Source organism: Homarus americanus, unplaced genomic scaffold (assembly GCF_018991925.1).
Source record: "Homarus americanus isolate GMGI-L3 unplaced genomic scaffold, GMGI_Hamer_2.0 scaffold24694, whole genome shotgun sequence".
Lineage (NCBI taxonomy): Eukaryota > Metazoa > Arthropoda > Malacostraca > Decapoda > Nephropidae > Homarus > Homarus americanus.
The window spans coordinates 8,750,305-8,776,828 of NW_024732780.1; the positions used below are offsets into that span (position 1 = coordinate 8,750,305).

Below are 26,524 nucleotides of genomic sequence, written 5' to 3' on the forward strand. Positions count from 1 at the left end.
CGACCACATCTTTAGACGTGGTACAATAGTTGTCATTTGGTACCACTTGTTGAAGGGGTTGGTACATATACTTCAGATTTGTCCAGTTGAAGGAGCATATTCCCATCTTTGTATTCAAAAGTATGCTTTGTATTTCCCATATCTTGATTTGCTTTCCTCACTGCTGCCCTCACTTGTTACGCTGCCAGTCTTGAAACAGCAGAGACTTCATTAAAAAAGTACAAACAGGTCACACAACATCATTCTCCAACCCTCAATCCACCCCCCTACCAAGAGGCACTAAATATACTTGGCCATCTCAAACTCTCCAGCCATCACCATGAATCTCATCCATCAGTTGAGGATGAAGTTGCTGCATCACCTAAAGTTTTCTGTCTACAAATGGCGAATTAACACCACAACCACATCAAATCTATTCGACCTTATAGAGACAGCAACAAGAGCATTAATATTCCAACCATTGTTAAAAGCGGCTTGGTTAAAGACGGCAAGCCACACAATTAGATAAAACATAAAAATAACAATGGTAAATATAAATATCTCCTGTATCTTGCCAGGTTTATGTAATTCAATACTCAAGTTGGCTTCCAAATCTTTATTAATGAATTTCTGACTACATACAACTCACTGATATCAAAGTAAGTTGATAAATTGTTCTCCAAGACAGACTAATGTATACTGTTCAAATATGTGTTGCTTGTTATATTTATACAGTTAGTATAATTTGGATCTTCAGGCACAGAAGCTAGACCTACTAAGACTTTCTCTCCCTTCATCTTGTAATAAACTACTGATCTACAGTTTAAAATGAAAACAAATACTTGTCTTTCCTGTGGTAATAAAATTATTTCCTTAATGCCAAACTTGGGCTCATCATCTTCATCATCATCATTGTCATCATCATCATCATTACTGTTTTTAGAGAGCATAAATCAGTTTTTCAAAAATATATTAAGATAGAATTTTCACCCAATATAAAATGGTCAGATATAAAACACGGTATACAGTAACACCCTCCTCCCTTCCTTTATGTAGTAAATTACAAAGGTAAATTTCAAAGTATACAGTAATACAGTACAGCAGATATACAAAAACTGAAACTGTCTGATAATTAATATATGATACAGGTAACTGTACAATATATACTGTAGATTATTTGGGATTGTTCTTACCCATAGATAATTGTTTTATGAATATTTTGGTGGGATGGAAAGGTAGGGTACGATACAGGGCTTACCAACACTCGCGACTACGAATGAGATCAATTGAAATTTACAATATTTTATTTACCTGATGACTTATTTTTTACTTTCATTTACTGTAGTATTGTCATTCTATTTCTTCTTTTGTCTTAATTAAGTGATTTTAGATGTATATAAGGACTTAGGCTATGATATAGTGGGATTTTAAGCATTGTTTTGTAAGTACTGTACGGTATACATATAGCATGTGTTCTGACCTATGTACAAATCAGACCTACGAACGTCCTCAGGAACGGAACCCATTCGTAACCCGGGAACCCACTGTACATAATTTTACTGCACATCCAAAATTCTATCATTTCATTTTGACCATAAAAATTACATATTATACAATTTTGAAAAAGTTTTATCCTTTCATCACGGACGCAAATCTAGAAAAGTCTTTACCAACACAGGAAAGAGAATTAAGTCTTCATCATTTTTAACCCTAACACAATATTTTATCCCTTCTACACGATAAAGTACCAAGACCTGATGCTTGAAGAGCCAAGTTTTACCTCCTACCTTACATATTACAACTCTTAATGAAGGTGCAGCACTAAAGCTTACACTGGTGACTCCTCAACTACACGGAACTCATTAATTAAAACACACAATTCAATGGCTCACTTATAAGGGCTAAAACACATCTTACAAGGGTACGTCATCCTATATTTACAACACTAACGCAGGCGGGTCGCTAAACTTACCATGACACAGTTTATTAAAAGATTATTCGACTACATGGAATGCAATAATTTAGAAACAACTCGTTCAATGGTCTCTTAAATTAGCTATCAGTAGTACAATGTCCCCCCATGAGTGTACAGTACATCTAACTACCTGTACAATATATATATTTACAAACTGTAGTACTGACATATAGTAATATATAAGCAAGACACTGGTAGTTCTATCCACCACAAACTTCAGCAGTAAAATGGGCACTCATCACTAAAGATAAAGAAAACATATTGACTATCACACACACACACACATATATACATTATCAGGTAAGCTAGTACACTCTTCATTCATTCCCAGGTAAGCTAGTACACTCTTCATTCATTCCCAGGTAAGCTAGTACACTCATTCATTCCCAGGTAAGCTAGTACACTCATTCATTCCCAGGTAAGCTAGTACACTCATACATTATCATCTGTAATCATTATTCTAACTCAATACTCCATAGACACATTCATTTAATCAGTCTCTCAATGTTCGAAAATTCATATTCATAACGTCATTTATTAGAACCTGGACATACAGCAGTTATTATTACTAAGACGAACAAAAAGACATTATACAGACAGTCAAACACAGATATTCAGCCACCCATAAAATTTAAAACACAAATTAGTCAAATATATTTACAACAGTTACATATTCCTAGTGTATGTATTGCAAAACTCCTGGTAGGTAATTATAACACATTAAATGGCAAATGCTAATACATATTTTCTCTACTGTAGTTACTGTATTCTCTTATAACTGCCTCTATTAAGATCTTCCCTTATGAATATTAAATTAAATTACAGGGTATAAATGTACTCTCCTCTCAATACCAGTGTTTGTTCCTTCTACTGTGGAGTAAATTATCAACCAGGCTCTAACTTTGGTCACACGGGTAGAGAAGGTTAGGTGTGAAGCCCTCAATCATCCAGGTGGGTTTCATATTGCCTCTAACCTTTTAGTAAGTCATCCTCTTTATCACTATGGATATCTTGTTTACATGTCACTCATTGTTTACTCCTTGGTAATATTTATATGAGAGATTGTTGTGAGGACAGGTTGTACTGTACTGTACCATCAGGTGTGCAATACTGTACAGGGAGGGTATCAGCATCTCGGTAGCTTAGAGAACTGTACTGTATAATATTTATGTGTTGAGGCAAATTCCTTTAATCTGGTAAGAAGACCATGTTGTCTTCTACGTCAATTAAGCAAACAGTATTTACAATGGCATGGTTCTTCTGTTGATTTCCTGGCCGTCAACTGCTAGGGTCATCACAGCCGTCACAAGGTTGAAATATTGGGTACACTGCTCGTGGTGCTGAGCTGATAAGTCAATGTTTGGTGCTCTCTCTCTCTGTTTCAGTCCTTCCAATGGTTCAATCTCAAAGCTTCTCGACCAACCAGTTATTTGAATAGTATGTAGTTTATCTCAACCATGCTTTATGAATCATATCCTCATTATATCTCAAGAGCTTCTCACATAATATAAGTTCTGTACAATGACTAGGGTGGTGAGTGATTACCTTTTGTCTCAGTACACCTCCAAGTTGTCAGATACCTGTTATGGCATAGGCTGTATCTCATCAAGGTGCAGGTTCTTCAAGGGGGCATTCTTCTTCGCAGGTGGTTGTATGTGTGGGGAATATCTTAGAGGTAATTTCAGGAATAAACTCTATTTGATTTTAATGTTGCACAAGTTACATTCATTTATTTCTTCCTCCTGGATTATAGTTTTTATAAACAAAGGTTCACACCCCAGCAGTGTCGGCCACCCTTTACTTCTGCGTGTTTAGTGAAGGTCAGTCTGTGGTTCATCATCATCGTCTACGTCTTCACTCGTAAACTTTGTCCGACTCGTCTTCACTTCTCGACTCCATCTTGATAAACTGTAGCTGAGAATCATCTTCATTTCCTTCTTCTGCCTTGATGAGCACCTTCTGGAGTTCATCATCTCTTCCAGCATTTCTCTTGGCATATGTTTTTTGTTTGTTACCTTTCACCTCCCCCATACACTCCAGCTCCAGGGGTGTTGGTGACTCACAGGGAGAGGCCTGCAGCAGGTCCACCCATTCATCAGGGGCAATATTGGCATCTTGAGAAGTAAATTTCATAACATCATACTTATTGTCATGAAAACCAGAGTTAGAGTTGTGCACTTGCATGTGTTTCTTGAGATAATTCTTCAGGCTGAACAGCTTACCACATACACTACAGCCAAATGTTTTCTCCCCGTGTATCAGCATATGATCTCTGAGGTTTGCCTTCCGGACAAATAATTTCCCGCACTCTAGACATCCGAACTTTTTTTCGCCGTGTACGCGCATGTGATCTTTAAGATAATATTCCCGCGTAAACAATTTACCACACTCGTCACATTCAAATCTTTTGTGTGGTTTGGTGTGCACTTGCATATGTCTCTGTAGATAACCCTTCACACTGAACAACAGGCCGCACACATTACATCCAAACTTTTTATCACCGTGCAGCTGCATGTGCATGTCTAGACTTCCCTTTCCAGTCTCTTTGTGGAATGATTTGCCACATACATTACAACTAAATTTTTTCTCTTTGTGCAGAAGCCTGTGGCTCTGCAAAGATCGCTGCAGGGTAAAAAACTTACCACAATCCTCACATTTGAACATTTCATTGCTGTGTACTTCCAGATGTTTCTGTAAGTAACCCTTCACACTGAATATCTTTCCACACTCGTGACACACATATTTCTTATCACTGTGTATTCTCTTGTGTCTCTGCAACCTCTCCTTAGTTGGAAACGGTTTATTACATATGTCACAGTCAAACTCTTCCTTGTTGTGGAGCACCAAATGTTCCCTTAACTGTTGTCTGTCAGCAAACTGTCTACCACAGTCCTCACAGGTGTACACTTCCCCTCTGCTGCACGAAGGTTCATACATTCTCAGTTCCACTTCTCTCACTTCGGAGTTGGATGATCAAAGTTCAGTTATTTGTCTGAAATAAAGTTCATCTTAACAACTGACTTCTGTATATAGCACAATACTCACTAATGTGGTGTACAGTCATGGGCAGAAACTCATGGTACAGTTAAGGTCCTCCCCCACCCTTACTGGACGGTGAGTCACTGTCCGGCCATCCCTCCCCGACACACAAGCAGACACCCAAACTGTTCAACAACCAGCTCTGATATTTCCATTTCTCAATAAGGACTGGGAAAGGATGTCATTATTTTGTTTATTAAATTCATGAAACAATTTACCCAATCATGTTCTACATTATTTGACATATTCTTTACAACGTAGAAGACACAGTGGAGTGTGTGTCTTAGTGGCTGGGGTTCACAATAATATCAGAACCCTCCAAGCTGTATCATCCCCCAGTACAGTATACAGTACACTAAGCATGAGTGTGAGAATGGCTTTATCACCCTCTGTCATAATGGCTTTATCGTAGGGTCTTCCGCACGTAACTCTAGCTTGATCCCTACAACGGATGACATGAAGGGAGTATAGCCGACATATGAGTGACCAGATTAATATAAGTGTCACAACTTGAAGTAGGTCACAACACCACTGATTACAGTTGGATTGAAAAATAAGGTCAAAGCAGCATGACCTTATTTTATTATTATGCTGTAGTTATACTCGTATAGATGATCATAAATGTTGCCTGACTAATGTTATACGTATATGCAATATCTCTGTAAATATTTACAGTTAAAAAAAGTCAAACAATGATTCAAACAAATTATTATATTAAGATAACAGATATTATGCATAATACAAGTTGTCATCAAAATCATTCAGTAGCCAGTCCAGCCGCCCTGTAGCCTGGATGCCACCAGCTCCGGTCTACCCCTGTAGTATTCCCACTGTCTGTTAATGTGCACCATAATGTCAAATAATGCAAAACTTGATTGGGTAGATTTTTTTGGTGAATTTATTAAGCAAAATAATGACATCCTTTCTCAGTCCTTATTGAGAAATGGAATTATCAGAGCTGGTTGTTGAACTGATCAGACGCTTGTTGGTGTGTTGGGGTCGATGGCCAGCGACCAGTGGGGCCACTGCTTGAAATTTTTTGCAAAATCTTGAAAATTTTACCCTAACCTTCAAAGAATTTTTCGAAAACCTCCCATGTATTGAAAAGTTCTATACATTTTTTCTAAATTATAAGTTAATTTTCTATTTTTATATTTAAGGATCATAGATAACTTAGAAAAAACAAAGTTCTTTACGAACGTAGTTTGCCAAGTAATTTGACACTCATAGGCACATGATTCGCCAATCTTGCACCTCTAAACAACGTGAATTTTCCTTCTTTAATTTTGAAAGAAATTTAAATTTATCTTTTTAGTTGCTGGAGTGTAGAAGCAACAATTATAATTCATTACTAAGTAGACTAATACACTAAACTATTACTACAGTACAACAGGTCTACTTGGTTAGATGTTAAGTAAAATCTGTTTTGATTTACTCAGAACTTTAGCTTAGGCTCGTCTAAACCCGTCCAACAAATACATTTCATTTTCTTTTGTAATGCAGAATACTGAGTGTCTAATTTAATTTGATTATCTATTATTTTTCATGAACAGTATTTAAAAATTTACATTTTGTAGAACTGTACTGATTAAAATTAAAATAATTATAAGTGGATACAATTTTGTCATACCTTGAATTTTTTTTTTAAGCGATCTGGAAAGATTCAGACACGAATCTGGTAAACTTTGTTTTTCATGTGTGGCAGCACTGACAGCAACCCACCATCCAGTAAAGGTGGAGTGGACTTTGCACTCTCCACCTTGATTCTATCACAAACTTCGGTCCAGGACTGTACCTCATAATATTAAGCAAAAATAAAAGTTAAGTTGAGCTGTAAAGGACAGAATTATGAAACTCCATTTTATGACCACAAGAAAAAATTTAATGAGACGTTTAGACTAGCAAGGGCATATCACAGAAGAGCTCAATTTCCAATTTTCTATGTCATCCCATAACCCCAGCATTCCTGTCAGATAACGTGGATACCCCTCCAGCATGGTGCAATCCCTATAAGACAACAAGAGCAGAAAATATGCAGTGCAGCCTGGAAATTGAGCTGAGTTGAGATATTCAGACATCTGCCCTTGTTAGTGTATACTGTACACCTCAAATGAACCTGTGAGAACTCCACTCAACACTCCCTGATAATACTCATCTGTTGACAAAACCATGACATGCTTAATGGGTCAGATATACTGTACTCTAATTGGTCTAATATGAACTAGTGGTTGATTTGAGGTTGCATGTGGATTCAGATCACAAGATCCAAACCCACTCATCAGCTCATGTACTAGGAACCTTCACAACCACAGAGGGATGTTCATAAGCAGATCCTCTCAGTTCCCCCAATCTTAAAGCTAACATGAAATGCAGAGGAATACATTTTACATGATCTCACATTTAATATTTGTAATACCTGTACTGTCGGCTCCACCTCTGAAGGAGCTGCCTCTGTCTGCCAAGTTTACGGTCTACAATCAAATGCTGTTTCATTTCTTAGATTTTTTTTATGCAGCTACATTCCATAATTTATTGTTCATAAAATGAAGATAACTAATCTACCAAGCCAAACCTGATCTAAAATACTTGTACAGAATTAAACTTAATTTCTATTTCAATCAGCAAAAATTAAATACAATTTCTTTCTGTGTACAATTTTCACATTTTTTGTCTTATCCTGGGAGTAACATTATATGTATTACAGCACGTACGTATATGATAAGTAAGTGTACTAGTAACTGCTGTTCATACCCATATTATATTTTATTATACGTGTGATATATTTCAAATAAAATAAATTAATAAAAAACTCTAAACTTGATGTGCACGGGTATCTACCTTGCCGTCTTCCTCTGCAGATTTCAGACATAGAGAAAGATACTGTTATGGTATTACATAAAAGCCATTCCTCGTGCACGTATGTCATTTTCACGAGGTACGACATCTTTTATCTTACCATGAAGAAATTTTTTCACGTTTGTACTGAGGCCTGACCGCCCTCGTCAAGTATTCCCAATCATTTTACTGGGGGCTACATGATAATAGACCACAATAAAACACATCACAAATCCAGTTAGTTGACCTTATCATGGTTATTTATCTAGGTTGAAAGACTGAAAGAAACCATTGAAAAAATATATTTCTTCGGTAAATGAGGAAGTGAGTGGCTTGAAGAAACTTAGGAGCAGTCTAAGAAAATACAGTAGTTCTATAATGTTGAGCTGAGGTGTGTGAATCACAAGAGAGTAAAAATAAACAACAGCATGTGCCACATTTCGGTTGTAAAAGTGGCCAAGCCAGACTTAATTCAAGTCTGTGTAACCTCATAAAACCACATTCTAAGTAACCACAAGCTTGGGGCAAATCACTTTATTTTTTAGTTAGGTTAGGTTTTCTTGCTGTTTTAGATGATTATAAATGTCAGAATCATATAAAACAGCAAGAACACAAGCGAAAAATATAGTTTTCATGTGAAAAAAGGTGATGGGTGGTTAACGAAAAATTACCCTAGAACCTAATAGAACCTGACCTAACCAGCCAAAGAAACCTACCTAACCTTACCTAAATTATATTCCGGTGGAAATTATAGTTCAGCAGTGACTTATTTGAATATGCTGTAGTGCATATAATTCATACAAGCAGCTGGACACTTGCTATGAGACAAATAGAAACAGTTACCATTTGTTGATGCAAAGGTTAAGCTGGGTCAAGTTACAATCCACACAGCTGTAACCAAAATTACCGAGAACACATCTACAATTGGTTTTATCCACAAAATACACAAGATGCATTTATAGTTCATATCCACATTAAACCGTAACTGTATCAACCTCACTATGATGGCACGTAAACTACACCATCATCACCATTTATTGTTTTATGCTCAAGGTACGGTCCAGGAGTAATTAACAGCACAATTATCACTATAACCACATACCCAACAATACTATCCTCCTTTTAAGGTGTAAGGAGTTCAGATATTTACCTGCATTGAGTTTTGTTATCCAAATTCCTGATGTACAAAGAGAGTGAATTCTGGAGTTGTGTTTTTGGAGCACCGTTCATAAACTCACCCATAACAAAATTCAAAATAAATTCTAATGATTTGATTGTGAAGTAATGAATGATTTAAAACATCTAATATCTCTCTTTATTAATTGTTGATTGTTAGGTGATTAATTATATATAAACTTAAGGTAGAGCGGTAGATGTTAGGGGAGTTTAGTCACTGTTGCTTTATTTACTGTCTTTGTTTATCATATTGACTCCCACAACACAGATATGACTGATGACATGACTGCTGATAACGTGAATAATGACACGAATTCGCAACATAAATGGTGACATGACTTGGTAACAAATGATGATATGGCTGCTAGCAATAAGAATGGTGACATACCTGCTGAGATGGTAACACGATGACTGCTAACATGACTATTGACAACATGAATGATGACAAAAATGGTGACATGAGTGCTGGCTGCATTATTAAGCTTATCATGATTGGTGACATGACTGAGCTGGCAATATGACTGGTGACATGTGTGAACGATTGGTGATGTAACTGGTGACAATCGTTAACATGACTGATGGTGTGATTATTAATCTCACCGGTGACGTCACTGATAACGTTAACTGGTGACGAAAGACATGATTGGTCATATGACTGATCAGGATGTGATCCACTATTGTTTAGGGGAATTGCCTACCCCCTCACCAGGTCGGCCAAACCCATCACTAAGTCGCCCACCCCCTCACCAGGACGCCCACCCCCTCACCAGGTCGCCCACCCCCTTACCAAGTCGCCCACTACCAAGTCGCCCACCCCCCCTTCACCAGGACGCCCACCCTCACCAGGACGCCCACCCCCCGCCCCATCCCTCACCAGGACGCCCACCCTCACCAAGACGCCCATCCTCACCAGGACGCCCACCCTCACCAGGTCGCCCACCCCCTCACCAGGTCGCCCATCCCTCGTACAGAGCATAAAGACAGTAACAAACATCATCCATCTCATAAAGGCAATGTCGTCCATCCCCTCACTCTTACTATACTATCAGCTGTAACTCGAACGCTTCCCAATACCTCATTCATGTTATAATGCTGATAACACATTCTTATCTAGTAAACTCTCCATTATACTAACCCTAGCCGTATAAAATCCCAAGTATACAAACCCTTCTAGACTAAATACCACACCACAATTTTCTCATTACATAAATCCCACGTCACACCTTCCCTTTATACAGTAGGTCTCATTTAACCTAACATAACCGAACCGAACAACACTACGCTGGACAAAATCTTATAATTTAAAACCTAGCGGATTAGTTTATTTTACAAACTTATAAAGAAGAATGTAGAGGAAAAAATCGCAAGGAAAATAACCACAGAAAAAGTTACCCAACCCAACTTTAGCCTAACCTAACCCCAAGGCAAACGGGGATGGGAGGAAGGTGAAAGGTGTTAAACAAATGAATCACCCTGTATACAGCTCATTTTCCACTTGAATACTGTACATGACTTTTAATTACTGTAGTGAAAACATATAACTGATATTAAGAGCTGTTGTGAGATCGGACTTGTTATGAGTCGATGGGATTACAGGCTTTAATGCGTATATCTTTGTTGTCTATATTGTATTATGCAATGATGTGTGACCTGATCTGGCCTGTCATTCGTTGGCTAAGGTACATAATTATATTTGTAGGTTTAATACTGTATGCGTGATGAGACAATGCACCAAGGTTTAATACACTGGGCTAATATTATGAAAGTACATGCGATATTTCTTATTTATTTGCTGACTACCTACATATTTAAATATATACACCTACAAATATAGTTTAACAAAATACTGTACATAAATGGTTAATTAACAAATTGTTTAACACTTACCTTAGTCGATGTTGTGTTTGTTGCCTGTCACTGTTCACTTCGGTAGAGCCTAATGGGTTCGGCAACAAATTCCCTCGAAATATTACGCAGGTCAGACATCTTGCCAACACGGAGATAGTGTTTGGACTGAGCAATGAGCTTCCGCAACTCGCAAGTTGTCGCCCTTGCCTCCACTCGTTCCGTTTTAACTGCACAACTCTAGCTTGTAGGGTTTTTTCACCGACAGACATCACACAGCCCAGTAAAGGCGGCGGCACACTGGGCACTTTCCTCCCAACATGTTGGCTGTTTTTGCTGACGGCCCAGCAAGCAGCAGGAGTTTGCCTGTTGCGGGACAAAGACTATAAATCGTTTATAGTCTTTGTTGCGGGAAATGAACAATGGTTTGGCGGCGAGCTTTGTTGGCCATTAGTGCTCATATGAGCTTCATATTTGATGTTGAATATTTAAGTAAAAATTTTAATAAATCAAGAAACAATAATAATTTTAATAACTTAAATTTTAACAAATAAAACGGTGACATTTGTCTATTTCTTCGTCAATTTAAAACTTATTTCTAGTATTATCAAATCATTATTCAGGGTCACCATTGACCAGCCAATAAAACGTCCCAGTGTGACGGACGGTGTTGGCCAGGCACTGTTGGGAGGAAAGTACCCAGTGTGTGGCCGCCTTTGCCTGTGCAGTTAAGAGTACAGTAGTACGCTGTTAGTTTTCCATCCACGCGTTCAGGTTTGATTGTACAATTTTGGCATTTTAAGGGCATTTAGAAATAACCACCTGGTAGTTTTGTCGGATATCCTTGGTCAAGTTGTCTTATTGTTTATCATTGTTGTTTACCTGCACTGTCTCGGCACAAAGGAAACTACAGGTATACTCCCACGGCCTATGTGTATTGTGTACCTATATTGTCTATATTCATGTTAAACTGTATAACTGCATAACTTACAGACATGCTTATCCAATTATAAACCTATATTACAAATTTACGGATTTATTATTATTATTATTATTATTATTATTATTATTATTATTATTATTATTATCATTATTATTGTTGTTGTTGTTGGCCTGCACAGTTAAACATTTAACATCTTGCTTGTCACGACTATTACCAAAAGTAATACGCTAATACTAATTTATTCCACATATTGTACACACGGTAAAATAACAAGTATCTATCCACTCTGTATGAATGACACCACGGGCGATGGATATTGCAATATTCCCGTTAGTACAGTAACATAAATGTATTAAGTAAATACGCAAGAGACAGCCATTGTAAATGACTCATTCCCCATCCGCCTGTTGTCAGATAATTATCTAATCGGCGCTAGTTATTGATAAAGATTACCATCTGTTATCGAAGGACGCCGCCGGTGCCACAGCAGTTGCAACACTTTTAGTGAACGTAGGGAAGCTAATAAGAGGCTATCAGTGATAAAAATGCTTTATACGAGTTAATGACAAACTATCGTGTACACTAACAAGAACATCATAATTCACATATAAAATTACTGAATATGTGGTATGATGCAGAGCCATGGTTGGTGTGGCAAGATGTCGGCGTTGCCTTTTCATCTGTTTTGTAGGGTTTTTTTTCCTATTGTTTGTGCTAAGTTCCCATTACTGTATTTACTCTCTTATTTCCATCGGTTGTATAGATTTACTTTCTATCTTGCCATGTTTTTTTCCCCAAACAAGACCATTGACGTAAACGGCGGCAACCTCATCAGAAGACTTGCAGTCAACCACAAGGAATAGAACCTTATCACCACCAAAGTGTGGATAACGCACCGGAAGCGCTATACAATACATCCTAATTATCGAGGACAAACAAATGGTGACATAATGAGTGACTCCCTGTAGCAAGTCCCTAACATTGGGACCATCAAAGCATTATTACTGAAGAGTATTAGATGTGGGATTGACTTACCAGATAGGTCGGTATCCTCATGGGTATCCCAGGCTAATACGGTGAAGCGTTTACAGCGCCCATCTGGGAAGCATGTGTAGTTCATGCTTGCCTTTATGACTCGTGCATAAGGGCGTAAAAGCCTGAAGGGTCATGGGTTTTGTCAGCAAGTTACATAAAGTGACAGAATGATGAGTGTGTGGGGGGAAATTCCCGGTACAATTTATCTTTATGGCAAAGCGTGGCAGGTCCATAATAATGTCAAGTGCCAGGCCATAGCCATGGGCATTGACAGTATTGAGGGACATACCTTTTAGTGTGATTGTGATGGCGTGTACGTCGGTAGTGTCTTCAAGGGGGACGTCGAGAGGTTGGTAGGGGACGTCCTTCTTGGCGTAGATACGTAATTCACTAGCATGTCCGCATGGTGGTCAATTGATGTGGAGAACTGGAGTGGATGGGCCCCAGGTGCCGGTGGGGAACTGGGAGCCGGGGTGGTGTCCTCGGGTCCATGAGCAGGTGCAGCTTGCGGTGGGTGGACGGGGGCAGCAGGGCACACCGGGGCAGGTTCAGTAGGTGCCACGCCAGCAGTGATGCCAGGCGGCGGTGGAGTAGGCCGTGAGCATGAGGGGCACACAGGGGGGCTACCAGGTTGTGTCAAACCAGAAGAGGGAAGTGACTGGGTAGCAGCTGGAGGCAGGGGTAGTCTGTGTAGGTTGGAGATGGCGGTACAAAGAGTCTTCAACACGGTTGGTAAATCCGTGTAAGAGGGGTATGATCGGTGTCGTGTCACTGGAGGGGGGTTGTGGGGGGCACCGGTGGGGGCACAAGGCCTGACAGTGTCAGAGTAGAGACGGGGAGGAGGCCCAGTAGTAGTTGAGTTAGGAGACGGCCGGGACTGTTGTGTTGCAGCCAGGTGAGGCCAGGCAGGGGCAGGTGTTGCTGAAGGCGTTGCCAGAGGGGACGCAGAGGGATACAGACCGGTAGGCTAGGGGGGGGAGGTTGGGGCTTTTCTGCTCATAGGAAAGGATTAAAACAGAAGCTAATGTCAGTTCAAAGGGTTATTATATGTCAACAAACCCCCCTTACTCCTTCACCACCCCCCTCCTTTGCTAATCTCCCTCCTCCACTTCTATCTCCAGACCCAAATCCCTTCCTCTCCACGCATAATTTTTCTCTCCTTTCCTCACTACTGAGAAAGTGCAAAAGATCGTAGTTCTGATGGATTTAAACCAGTTACAATTACCAGACCAATACTGCTATCCATCCACTTTCTTCATCAGATCATTTTCTTGTCCTTTCATATATTGTTCACATTTTTGGGGTTATTCTCTCTCTCTCTCTCTCTCTCTCCTCAATTTCTTTCGTCTTCAAATTGTAAGCATTGCAAAATTTCAGCATTCCTCGTACCCTTACGCTCAGACTTTCTGATGGTTGTTCTTATAATGTTATTACTACGCTTCAACGGTAAAATTATAAATGGTTACTAAAACAAATCCCATAAATAAAATACCATCATACGATGTACTGGAGAATATTTCAAAGCATTTCGTGCAGCATTTCAAATTGTAAAGATGGAAAAGGTAATGATACTTTTAGTGGAGGGTGTTCACCTGCTTTATTTATACACTTGTTGAACTGTATACAAACATTGTCTATACACATGGTAAATCAAATGTAAACTATACGACTTATTTCAGCAGTCACAGTCTCCGTGACGCCATATGACACCACAAGCAAAGACCATCTAAAGATGGTCTTTGCCACAGGCCTTTCCCACCTCTGTTTTGTGATGCGAGTGACATATTTAGTTTGTTTTCTTTACATTTTATTTATTCAATCGTTTATTCAGTTAAATTAGATGTTCACGTCAACTATTGTGCCTTTCGTGGTGCATCTACCATGGCCCCATGTGCTTGGGCTGTGTGGATGATAATGCTAATATATGTAATGTTTTGTTTTATAATAAGCATTAATAATCTCTTTAGTAAGGCACTAGTGCATGAGAACACAATATGCAATTAATCGACATTGAGAATAGGTTTTATTTCCATACTTGTTTATGACGCGGCAGTGTGCGCGTCACGCAATATTTGTTAACTTATCTTATCCTGACAGTCACACGGCACGGGGCGGGGGCAGGGGCCTCCACGTCCACCCTTGGCAACGAAAACGAGATAAGAGATGTGTAGTAGAACTGAATTATCTTCTGTAGTCGCGCTTCGCTGTGTTCACAGTCAAGTAGGAGTACCGGGTGTTTTATTTAAAACAGTGTGAACAGGTGGATAATCACCCAAAGGTGTGTGAAGTGTTACACAGTATAGGGAAAGGTCTAAATTATGGTTTCCTCTAACCCCATAAAGCTCTTGGCACGATGTGTAGGTGAAAGGAAATAAAGTCATAGGAAAAAAGGTCACATGACTTGTACACATTGACAACACAGTACAGTATATTTATATGACGGCATTGCACGTAGGTTAGGTTTTTTCCGTGCCTTTTCCTGACTATTTTTTCCTGGATTCGATGTATACATGATGAAATTTAAGTTTGCAGGAAATCATGGCACATATAACGAAATTTTGGATGCGTATTCTTCAAGGATTCTGTAATCATTAAGGAAGTTATAATTCCCGGCACCCTGTAGTTACTGTAGTCCCCGACTTAAATTTTTAACGTTAGTTTGGCTGCCATATACAGTTGTACTGAACATGTTTATGGCCAAGTAAGTGAATTTGGTGTATTTTAATGTTAGCGTAATAATTTTACCTGTGAACCTTTATAAGTCAACTTTTGCTTCTCGATCACCCATACGGACCATTATCAAATCAGTCTGAAATTAAACTTTTGTATCTTCAGTGAATAATAAAATATGTAAATAAGTTTTAGTTTCTACTAACGAAATTTTAAAACTCCACTGAGTTGTCATGGATGTAAAGCGATCAGTGTCATCTCAGTTTACAGAGTAGCTTTATTATTATCATCATCATCATCATCATTACAGTAAGACGTTACCATCAAAATAAACTTACATCTTGCGCTGCTGAAGCTACCCATAGTTACCACACCATAAGAGGGTAGTCTTAACCATGACATAATGTATTTTGCCAACTTTTAGTTCCAAGTGAAACATGAAGCTCAGTGCCCCCAAGACACAGTCGATGGTTATTAAGATGCCATGAATAATTAAGACATGACATTACTAACTTAAAGCAACTTTCTTTGAAGTGAACTCATGTCATTTTGGGGGGGGGGGGGAGAGTGAGATTTAAGATGGTATCCACTTGAAACACATTCGGTTTTTTTTCGTGTTTCCATAATCAGAAATTCTAATGCATTGTTGCTGCTATAAACTAAAATATCCTCTTTTACTACTGGTCAACAGTGATACAGTTTTAGTCATTGTTAGCACCTGTGTTTACTGTAGAAGATTTATAAACCCTGAACACCCAAATGTATTGTTGTTCCCTGGGTCTTATTGTCCCCATCAGGATAAGATAATTTGCTCTAGTCACAGGGTATAACATAACATATCCAAACCAACCAAATAACATAACCATAATCAACCAAACCCAAGCATCCAACCTGACCTTATTTAAGCTAACCTAACCTACAATAATCAGCCTAACAATAATATCAACCACAATATTTTAGCCTGATCTACCAGACATAGGGTTGTTAGGTTAGTTTTATTTACTTTATCAAAAGTTTTAAGGTCTGGCCTGACTTAACCGAGGTTAGGTTAAGTTTAGCTAATTGATAAACTTATCTTAAATTTTTTAGGTAGAAAAGTACTGTACCACATTTTATTGTATTCCTTATTCTTTATCAAAATTTCAACTAATCAACACCTGAGCTGTGGCAGATTATCATTAAAACTAGTGAGGCTGAACCCTATAGGCCCCAAGTAAAGGTGATCTGCCCTGGCACCTGAGTGAGGATTTCAAAATTTAGACCAACTTAAGTGTGGTTGTCATTCTGTCTGTATGTCTCAATAGGTATGACTCCGAGTCGTGTCCATTTTGTTGACATTAATGACAACAGTATAAATATTGTACCCACAGGTTAGAACTGATCCAGTGACAACTTCACCAAAACCTTGTCATCGGCACTTACCTTTGTGAACTGATCCTTGCCTCTGGGTCCCACCACAGTCCATCACACTACTTGGTACAAACATCCCGTGTTCTCCTAAGCTAGTCTACGTATCAACACACAAGATGGATTATGACCCTGAAAACAATGGTGGATTAAGCTTCTCAGAAAAGTCCATCAGGATGGGCTTCATTAGGTAAGTGCCTAGCTTAGTGTTTATCACTCAGTTTTATAATTACTGTAGTATCAGTATGATGTGTGGAGTTCACTTGAAGGTGTTGTTACTTTTATGTCAGTATTACCTTATCCTCTTAGTCCTGGATACAAGTACAGTACAACAGTATTGTAGTTGGAGTCTCATTTATACCAGGGGTTAGGTTCCTTGAACGACTATAGTACTATACTATACTGTACGTTATTATAATGGTTACACTAACAGTAATTTCATAAGTAAATAATGTACTGAAATTAATTTTTAAGAATTACTTTGCTTTTTACTAGGCATGCCTTGGCCTTGCATTCATTGAGAATACGCTACTGATATAATTAAATTATTTAATATTGTAAAGTTGAAATAAAATTCAATACGTACAGTATATTCAATTGAGGGACACCTATACATGTAAATATGGTTTTTCTGTAGTTAATATAAATGAGATACTTGTATATAAAAGGTGGAACTTTATGAAAAAGAAAGAATGTCAGAGAAGAGAAAAATGAAAGAAAGGCAAAGTGACAACACTCTCATCCTAGGAAGGTGTACAGTCTGCTCGTCGTTCAACTGGTCATCACCTTCGGCATTGTGGCTCTCTTCATCTGGGTTCCTCAAGTCACAGACTTTGCCCTACACACCCCTGCCTTGTTCTGGAGTGCCTTTGGCGTGACTTTTGCTATGATCATCCTATTGGCCTGCTGCAGTGACTTCAGAAGGAAGACGCCGTTCAACTACATCGCCCTCTTCGTGTTTACTATCTGCGAGGGATGGCTCTTAGGGTGTGCCAGTGCCACCTTTACTGCTTGGGAGGTCACAATTGCCATCGGCATCACCATCATTATTTGTGTTGCTCTTACCATATTTGCTTTCCAGGTAAGTCATCTTTTTTCTCCATTATTTTTAGTTATTTTGCCAAAGTTACAGAGTAGTGTGCAGACTATTTTGAGTGAATTCCAGGTAGGTATAAATTTGGATATTCACCTGTTGCACACTTAAAATCAAGCTAAACCAATAAATTTACCTGTATTTCTGTTTACAGCATCAAATTTATTTGTAAAAACTAAATTTTTCTCCTACAGCTGTACAAAGTTGATTCTGTGGTAATTATCAAAGTTCTTATTCAGTTCACTCGAAGGTGGAAATGTTTGACCAGTGTTAATTAAAATACAGTATACAACTAATTTTGGAATTTGAATGGAGAAATGGCAGTCTCTATTCCCTTTTATGGTCAGTTCTGTGTGCAAGTAAATTCTATTGTTGAAGTCCAGCAAGAAACAGCTGGCAGAAAGAAGTGCATATCTACCTAAAGTGAGCCACACCTGCTATTGACACTTACCAGTACTGTAACTGCATTTGACCTGTCACCAACAGTATTAAGTGTGAACAGCTAGTCACCCTCATAGGTCATCACTTACGTGCAAGTTGTGGTTAAGAGAGTGGAGGCCAGAATTTATGTATACATTACTAACTAGACATTTCATCTGCTGCTATATTATAGTATACAGAAAATAATTTATTGGGTTTTTATATGATTTTAAGTATGTAATGGGTGAGTGTTTAAGTTACTGTCCATTCAGATTTCTAATAATGAACCAGCTCACTATCCTCCAGATTTCAGGCAAAACAACCTCTCTTCATTATCTATTAACTTAATGCACAAAGCAGTTTCACAATTTATACTTTTAATTGCCACTTTTTTTTTGTATAAGTTATTATACTATGTTATTGAAGTGTTGTAACAAACTATTATACACTGTAGTTTTGTATGAGGATTTTCTTCCACTTAAAACCTTGTCACAATGTACAAAATTATGTCACAGATGAAATACTAAGAAAATAATGGTAACCACAAGCTCCAGCTTCTCTTATTTATTCTCTTGTCATATTTACTGGAATCTTAGGAGTCAGGTTCAGATATCATTATTGATGGGAGCTACATCTGAGCAATTTTAAAATGAAAACTTCTTACATTGGCAGACAAAGTGGGACTTCACGATGAAGAGCGGGCTTCTGTTCGTCTTGCTCATCTCACTACTCATGTTCGGCATCTTCGCAGCCATCTTCCAGAGCAAAGTGCTGAACATAATGTATGCCTGCTTGGGTGCTCTCCTCTTCTCTGCCTACTTAGTTTTTGACACACAGATCATGTTGGGCGGCAACCATAAGCTGGCCATCTCCCCCGAGGAGTACGTTTTTGCTGCCCTCAACCTGTACCTGGATGTGGTCAACCTCTTCATGTACATTCTGGCCCTCACTGGTGGTGGCAATGGGAACTAGACGACAAAATGATCTCTTCATCTTTCTTGAAGGTGATCAGACTATTATGTACAGTACTCGTCTGGCATCACTGAAGGAAGCAAGAACTAATTAACATCATTATAGTTTCCTTAGTCAAACCCACATTGAAAACCCGGATTAGTGTAAATGAATGGTGTAAATGTAGCAAGATTTAAGTATGATAATAAATACCTCCATTGGTTATTTCCTCACCAGGCTCATGAGACAGGGCTTTAATATTTTTAGATCATCATTACAAATTTACTGAAACTTAAGTCTTTATTAAGTTATTTGTAGTGTACAGAAAATGTCATCACCCTGGCTGCATTGATTGACCCTCAAATTTCAACTACCTGAAATGTATCATTAATTTTGTCGTCTTTCTCATATGTTTGGTTAACTTTTCTTCCTTACTGTGGCTGAAACTACCTGGAGATGTCCCAGATGATCTCACAGCCTTGTAAAGCCTCATCACTATAAAACATAATAGGTGGCAAAGTCACTTCCAGAAAGACAGGTAATAAATACAAAGATTTATACCATCTACCTGTATAAAATGTTGAGTTGATTTATTAGAATTAAATGTTCAGATACTGTCCAGGTTTAATCTCACTCTTTCTCCTCTCTCTCTTTCTCCTGATGATTTTGGAATAAGATTTTAAGTTAGATAGTATTTTAGTTAAAATTGAGATATGCCATTACTCGACTTAATTTACAGGTAGAACAAATCTACTTTAGTTATATATTTCAGAGATAAAGTTATTAAGAGCAGTTAAACAACTGTATATATGGATAACATACAGCTGCAGATAATTCCCTTCACACTTTAGGAACACTAGGTAAGGGGATTGGAATTTTGGTGTATTTTCTTGTATTTTCTTTGCACAGAATTAAGAAGTGTGTTTGTCTTTTTTTGGTGCTTCTAATATAATGTGATAGATATAAAGCAATCATATACAGTATAAAACCCACAAGTACATGCCAGATACTGCTAAATGTTCAGGGAATCTTGTCTGCAACTGTACTGCACATTTAATAATTTGAAGCGTCTTAAATCTAACTTGAGTAATAGTTGTGTTTCAGTTATATTTAGGAAAAACCTGTAAGAACATGTACCATAAAGAGCCTACTGCTGTACAGGCATTATAATGTTGATGTTAACTTTAATAACTACATACATTCTTCAAGTTCCATTTCTAAGTGTTCTTTCTTTAACCTACATTAACCTCTCAACTTTAATGACTAAACCTTCAACTGTTGAGTAAAACTATTGATTAAAGATGACACATGAGGCACTCAGAGCAACAGTGATGAATACAGTACACCAGATCTTCATTTGAGATAATCCGAGTTAAGAACTTCACTACAGGGATGCCAGTTTTAATATTTTGTTTGGCTAACGGCAGACGATTCTATTCAACACAGGAGACCCCATACACGAGGGGTTACAGTTGGCATAAGTTATTTTCCGTGTACAGTATCTCCATAACCCACCACATGCTTATGATGAAACTGGTGTCAAAAGATAGAAAATTCAGTCTAGTTTAAGGATGTGTAAATAAATCTTTAACTGCTTTTTTCTGACACAATTATTATGGTGTATATATCACTGCTCTCCCGAGTACCTCCTATAGTGTGGTGGGTCCTCTGAAGGTGAGGGAGAGTTAAATTATGGCTCCAGAATGAATGACTAAAAGGGCACAGCTAAAGTCCCTCATTTACTTGACAGATGAGAAGAAAAATTAAAAACTAACAGCAGATGAAGGGAAAAATAATCAAGATCATGATGGAGTTTATCAAAAAGATATAAAACTATAAATATTAGTGTATAAAAACACAAAATAATAAAGTATATCCAAGTACTGTATGTAAATGTCACATTAGACTATGCTTCATACAGTGTTAACAAATAGTGACCATAATACCAATCTATATAATGTTCTTACACACAACAGGAGGTCCAAGTCTTATCTCCTGTACCAAGGGGTGATCTTGACAACAAAGTGACTGGATACATTATCTGCAAAAAAGATAAATAGTAAAACCCAGAAAACTGAACACAGTAATTGCACATGTAATATAATTTTGACAACAAATTCCTAAAAGTTAACTCCTTATAATTCTGAAATACATATCTGAATCATCTTGTTATTCCCTGTTAATAAAAATCTAATGTAAATCCCGTTTACTAAATTTGCCCAAATATGTCAACATCAAGACTGTGTGACAGACAAACAATACATCATTATCATCAGCTAAATCAAGCATTAACAAGCTGAGAGTAAACTAATACAAAGATTACTTATGAAACATTCTTCAGTCAAAGAGGCACTTCAAATTGTCGTCAGAACAAACAATGTAGCCAATGTACAGGTGATTCACAGTTGAAATATGAGGTTTTAGGGATTTTTCTCTCCACTTTTCATCCTTTGAGTTTTTTCCCACTACAATGCAATTTGGCCAAAATCTTAACTCTCAGCCTCGGAGCCTGAGACACATACGTGCATGAAAACTTACGCTCGGCCTTGGAGGTTTTTGACAAAAAATCTTAGATTTTTTTTTTTTAGGGCTCAATTATCTGTCATGGAATTGTTTTATAAATTGTAATGGGGTCTCCTATAGCGTCAAATTGTCTGAAAAATTGTATGAAACCATAAATAATTGAAAATTCTTGAAATTTAAGCCACTTTTTTTAGTATAAGTTGAAAAGTAGGAAAATGCTTAGTAACATCTCGATTTCCATTCACATTTTGCTTATATTATGATGTTCACTGATATGTACTACATACTAAAATAAAGAACAAAGCATGTAGAATATTGTGGTATAAGGAAAATTAATATAACAAAAATTCATGGAATAATTTAATGGGCCGAGCAGTGCAACCTCCTCTCGCTCTAATGGCCAGAGCAACATCACACGCCACTCACACGGTGACTGAGACCGACTCGGGGAAGGTGATAAGGCCCACACAAAGAAAACGACATCTGTCAAATGGCGTCCAAAGTTCAGTCAGTTTCACTGAATAGTTTTTGAGTCATTTGAAAATACCCCATCGGACGCCACGTTGGTGTCGCGAGGATGAGCGTAAGTTTTTTCGCCTTTTATGAGAGGGTTAAGTAAAAACACATATATATGGGGTGTCCCAGATACATGTCCCTCTCTCCCTGCCTGCTCCCTGAGAGACTGTGAGCTGGAGGGAGGGAGGGAGGGACATTTTTCTGGGACACCCTATAAACTCCCTTTCTTGCTTCTGTTGGTGTAAATGTGTTCAAGTGTAGCACAATGAGGGCCATGATGTTTCCATGGTTTACCTTCATCTTTTCACACAACACCATGTACAGTACAGTACTCCACCAAAACATTGACTCACTCATCATACTGTCCAGTCATTGACACACTACCCTTGTCTGGATATCCCCTTCATTGCTTATAGGTGTCATGTCAATTTACACACAAAATATGGTCTAAGTCTGTCTGTTTTCATTGATTATTCTTTTAGTTATTTGTGATTATCAGAAGAATCTCCACCCAAGCTTATTTCACCTAAAGATTAACCACTGTAGCACTATTTGGGGCAGTGAGGTTAGGCAAAGTCAGGTTACGACCGGTCACGTTATGATAGGTTAGGTTATAATAGGTTAGGATAGGTTAACATTACAGTATTGGTGGTTAATCTTAGGTGAGAAGTGACATCCATCTCCTGAACCTTTACCTGATAGCCACATAATATCACTCTTCATTTATCATATACTGTACACTGTGTTCAGTACCTTTCACGTTAAACACCAAGGCGACAGCATCTGGCTTTCAGGTGCTTATGATCACCGCCTGTACATAAAATAAATTAATAATAAAAATATGGGTTATATCTCCATCAATAAAGTCTTAACTCTCCCATATCTCTGGGTTTAAGGCTTCATCGATATCAAAATAATTTACCTTGGCTCCAAAAAGACTGTCTCAACCCTCAAACTGTGCTGCACATTTTCAGAATTGTGTAGTTTTAAGAATTCATATACCATCTACACAGTACTTACATAACAAAATAATGGTGCTACTATAGAGTGCGGTCTACAAGATATTTAGGTTAGGTCAGGTCAGGTTAGGTCAGGTCCTGTGTTCGATATCTCCAAAATCGAAGTAATTACTGTAATAAATTTAAATCAACAAAAAATAATACTCAATAAAAGAATATTTAAAACGGTAAAGGTGGAGGAGACGGTTAGCACCAGAACTTTATGGAATTGCACCAAATTTTCAGATGTCGTTTGGATGATACTAGGTAATAGAATCGAAGCGACAACATTGTAGTATTTTTTCTTTTTAGCCTATCCTGCAATCAAAATTACTTGTTAGTGAGCAAGACGTGAAAGAAGAGAGGAAAATGGGATAAAAACACTGTGACTAATGCTGTATTGATGACTAACCCGCTGATGCATTATTTGTTTCGGTGTTTATATTCTTACTATCTTTTTATCAGTGAGTTATGGTATGATAATCATTTTGGGAGAAATTGCTTCCTTTGGCAGATGATCAGGTAACTAGGCACGCACTACCCATACTTTGTCTTTCTCAGCAGTGATGCAGCGATACACAGTCAATCATCTCTAATTGACACCAGTCGCAAGTGTATGTTTGAGTCACACGAACCGGGCAGCTGCCCTCACATCCACACAAAGCATAAAATTATACAATATCATATTAAGTTCTTTTTGTTTAATATGCCAGGGGGTCCGGAGGGTTGAGCCACACGGCTAGGAAGCTAAGTAAGGTTAGGTAGGTTTCTTTGGTTAGGTTAGGTAGGTTTCTTTGGTTAGGTTAGGTAGGTTGCTGAGGTCTTCTGACAATACTTCAGCGGCTTGTGTTTCTTATAAACTAAGGTTGTGTTTAATTTAGATATAGCCACTTTTTAACACATTTGCCAAAACTATGACAGTGTCCACTATAAAACACAGTGAAATTGCAGCATTTTTAAATTCGTTTTCTATGACAAATCAGCAGCGAGTCAGTCGTCAGTAGTTACCTAAACTGTACTTATATTATCTATAATCATGTTGAACTGTATAACTGCATAGTTTATAATCATGTTCATCTAATTGGAAACTTTTAGAACTTTGCCGAATATGATTATTATAATATTATAACCTATTCTCACATCATACCTAACCTATCTTAACCTAACTTAACCATATTTATTATTACAAAGAAATCTTACTGATTATGGTGTTCAATAAACAAACAATTGAATTGTTTTCACCAAACTGCTTATAATTACTGTGGCTTTAGCAGTCGTTCAACACATAATGGGAGACACCTTAACATTAGCCCCAGCCTCTTTCACCTACTACTACCATGGGTATTAGGTTAGGTTAACATTGGGTGGTCAATTTTGGGGTGAAATAACTGGAGGTAGATATTTATTCAGTAAAATTGTCAGACACACAGTTCAACATGTACTATATACGTATAGACAATACAGTACTGGTAAACAATTTCCAATACTGTATACTGTACCTAAACAGTGCAGGTACTATTCTGTACATAGGTAAACATATCAAACACAAAATACACTACAGCATCTATACACTTAAATACTGTATTGACAAACTCACTATATACTGTATCATTCAATTGTCCTTGAAATAACTGAACAGAAAATGTTCAGTGTATACTCTGTCATGTCTCTATTGGGCTGCTGGCCATCCACCGAGGAAGCTGCTCGCATGATCTCTACGCGCCATTTCCACTTCATTTGTTGACCTTGGGGAGTTGAGGGAACCGGAAACTTGTCGCCCTTGTCCCAAAACCAGGTACACAACAACTGTGAGATATTTCAAAAGAAAATCAGAACTTCCGGTAGAGAATAACACAGATATTGCTACTAACGTGTGCTGCCACCTGCAGCCCCTGGTTGAATTCCCATGAGGTGACACCGTAGCCTCTGACGCCCCCGTTCCTCCCTGCCTGGCGGTGTTGATTTCTATCTTTTTTATGTATTGTTGGAGGACCACTGTAATTACTAACCTACTTGTTAAGTAATTAAAGATCTTAGCTATTGAAGCAGAGTAATAACATTATAACATCAAGGAGACCACTGCCCTCCTCACTTACGGTAATCATAAATGTCATTTTTTATCATTTCATTTAAGACCTTAACAAAAATGCCATTTATAATTTTGGGTTTTGTGAAGTGCTAATGTTACGTCACAAGATTTTGCCTAAGTCTTCACGTTTTTTTTAACTCAAATAAGTTTTACTGATCATAGTTAATTATTTCCAGAAGTGATCACAGCTACACACTAACCATGTTGTAATCTCGGTTATCGCATTTTGTTCACAACTTTGCTGCTCTTAGGTGCTACTATAGTGTGCGGTCTACAACATATTTAGGATGGTTAGGTCAAGTTAAATCAGGTTAGGTAAGGTTATGTTAGGTCAGGTTAAGTTAGGTCAGGCTAGGTTAGGTGGTCAGGTTCGGTTAGGTTAGACTAAAGACATGTTTGTAGACCGCACTATATTACCAAAAATAACTGCTGCATGGTACAGAAAACAACCAAAGCAAATAGTTAACAAGATTATAATACGAAATCTTGCCACGGCATAACATAACTTACTCCCTTTACCTTATCTCATCATCCCTGTCTTCGTATGTCTGTCTGTACCTTTATCTCATCATACCTGTCTCGAAGTGTTTCTGTGCATCTAATATACGTCAGTGACAAGTCATTCAGTTGTCATGGCGGTGCTGTTAAGTAATTCTTCACATGACGCGTGCCACTGTAGTAGACAAACATGTGTTATCAGGGTACACAGAGCAGTGAAAGGTTGGATTATATATCTTCATTCGTGTTAGTAATACGTCTCAGTGAGTGATATAAGGCTTCTCTTGTCTAATCTTGTTTCATCGGCTTCTTCAACGATTACATTTATTTTGGAACTCTTGTATTGTTCCGTATATGTCGTCCAGGTTACTTTGTATTGTTCCTTGTATAGTCCAGGTAACTCTTGTATTGTTCCGTGTATGTCGTCCTGGTAACTTTGTATTGTTCCTTGTATAGTCCAGGTAACTCTTGTATTGTTCCGTGTATGTCGTCCAGGTAACTTGCATTGTTCCTTGTATAGTCCAGGTAACTC

General features: G+C 38.0%; 2 protein-coding genes and 1 long non-coding RNA gene across 8 annotated transcripts; 1 reads left to right on the forward strand and 2 right to left on the reverse strand.

The window, feature by feature from the left end:
- Window positions 1-580: 580 nt before the first annotated feature.
- LOC121869073 (gastrula zinc finger protein XlCGF8.2DB-like) lies at window positions 581-13,147 on the reverse strand. Of its 6 annotated transcripts, none has more exons than XM_042370203.1 (3): window positions 8,979-9,680; window positions 6,624-6,782; window positions 581-4,946 (listed from the first exon to the last, which is right to left on the reverse strand). In XM_042370203.1, the coding sequence occupies exon 3, from the start codon at window positions 4,889-4,891 to the stop codon at window positions 3,809-3,811; it is 1,083 nt and encodes a 360-aa protein (XP_042226137.1). In that variant the 5' UTR covers window positions 4,892-4,946; window positions 6,624-6,782; window positions 8,979-9,680; the 3' UTR covers window positions 581-3,808. The 6 variants fall into 6 exon arrangements, with proteins under 6 accessions (XP_042226137.1, XP_042226136.1, XP_042226140.1 ...); XM_042370202.1 differs by having other exon boundaries at window positions 6,624-6,788; XM_042370206.1 differs by lacking the exons at window positions 6,624-6,782; window positions 8,979-9,680 and adding an exon at window positions 13,117-13,147.
- A 1,826-nt stretch (window positions 13,148-14,973) lies between these two features.
- On the forward strand, window positions 14,974-20,586 carry LOC121869074 (protein lifeguard 1-like). The gene is made up of 4 exons (XM_042370208.1): window positions 14,974-15,105; window positions 16,868-17,094; window positions 17,652-17,985; window positions 19,090-20,586. The coding sequence occupies exons 2-4, from the start codon at window positions 17,024-17,026 to the stop codon at window positions 19,387-19,389; spliced, it is 705 nt and encodes a 234-aa protein (XP_042226142.1). The 5' UTR covers window positions 14,974-15,105; window positions 16,868-17,023; the 3' UTR covers window positions 19,390-20,586.
- Window positions 18,967-25,270, reverse strand: LOC121869075. Its single transcript, XR_006089503.1, has 3 exons — window positions 25,003-25,270; window positions 21,336-21,409; window positions 18,967-19,459 (listed from the first exon to the last, which is right to left on the reverse strand). It is a non-coding gene; the product is annotated as an uncharacterized LOC121869075 (long non-coding RNA).
- Between the last annotated feature and the right edge of the window lie 1,254 nt (window positions 25,271-26,524).

Excerpts from the sequence above, each read along its gene's own strand:
- LOC121869074 (XM_042370208.1), top strand. The coding sequence starts at position 17,024 with ATGGATTATGACCCTGAAAACAATGGTGGATTAAGCTTCTCAGAAAAG. Across the intron at positions 17,095-17,651 it reads ATCAGGATGGGCTTCATTAG|GAAGGTGTACAGTCTGCTCG; the intron begins GTAAGTGCCTAG and ends CTCTCATCCTAG. Across the intron at positions 17,986-19,089 it reads TTACCATATTTGCTTTCCAG|ACAAAGTGGGACTTCACGAT; the intron begins GTAAGTCATCTT and ends TTACATTGGCAG.
- LOC121869073 (XM_042370206.1), bottom strand. The coding sequence starts at position 4,891 with ATGTATGAACCTTCGTGCAGCAGAGGGGAAGTGTACACCTGTGAGGAC.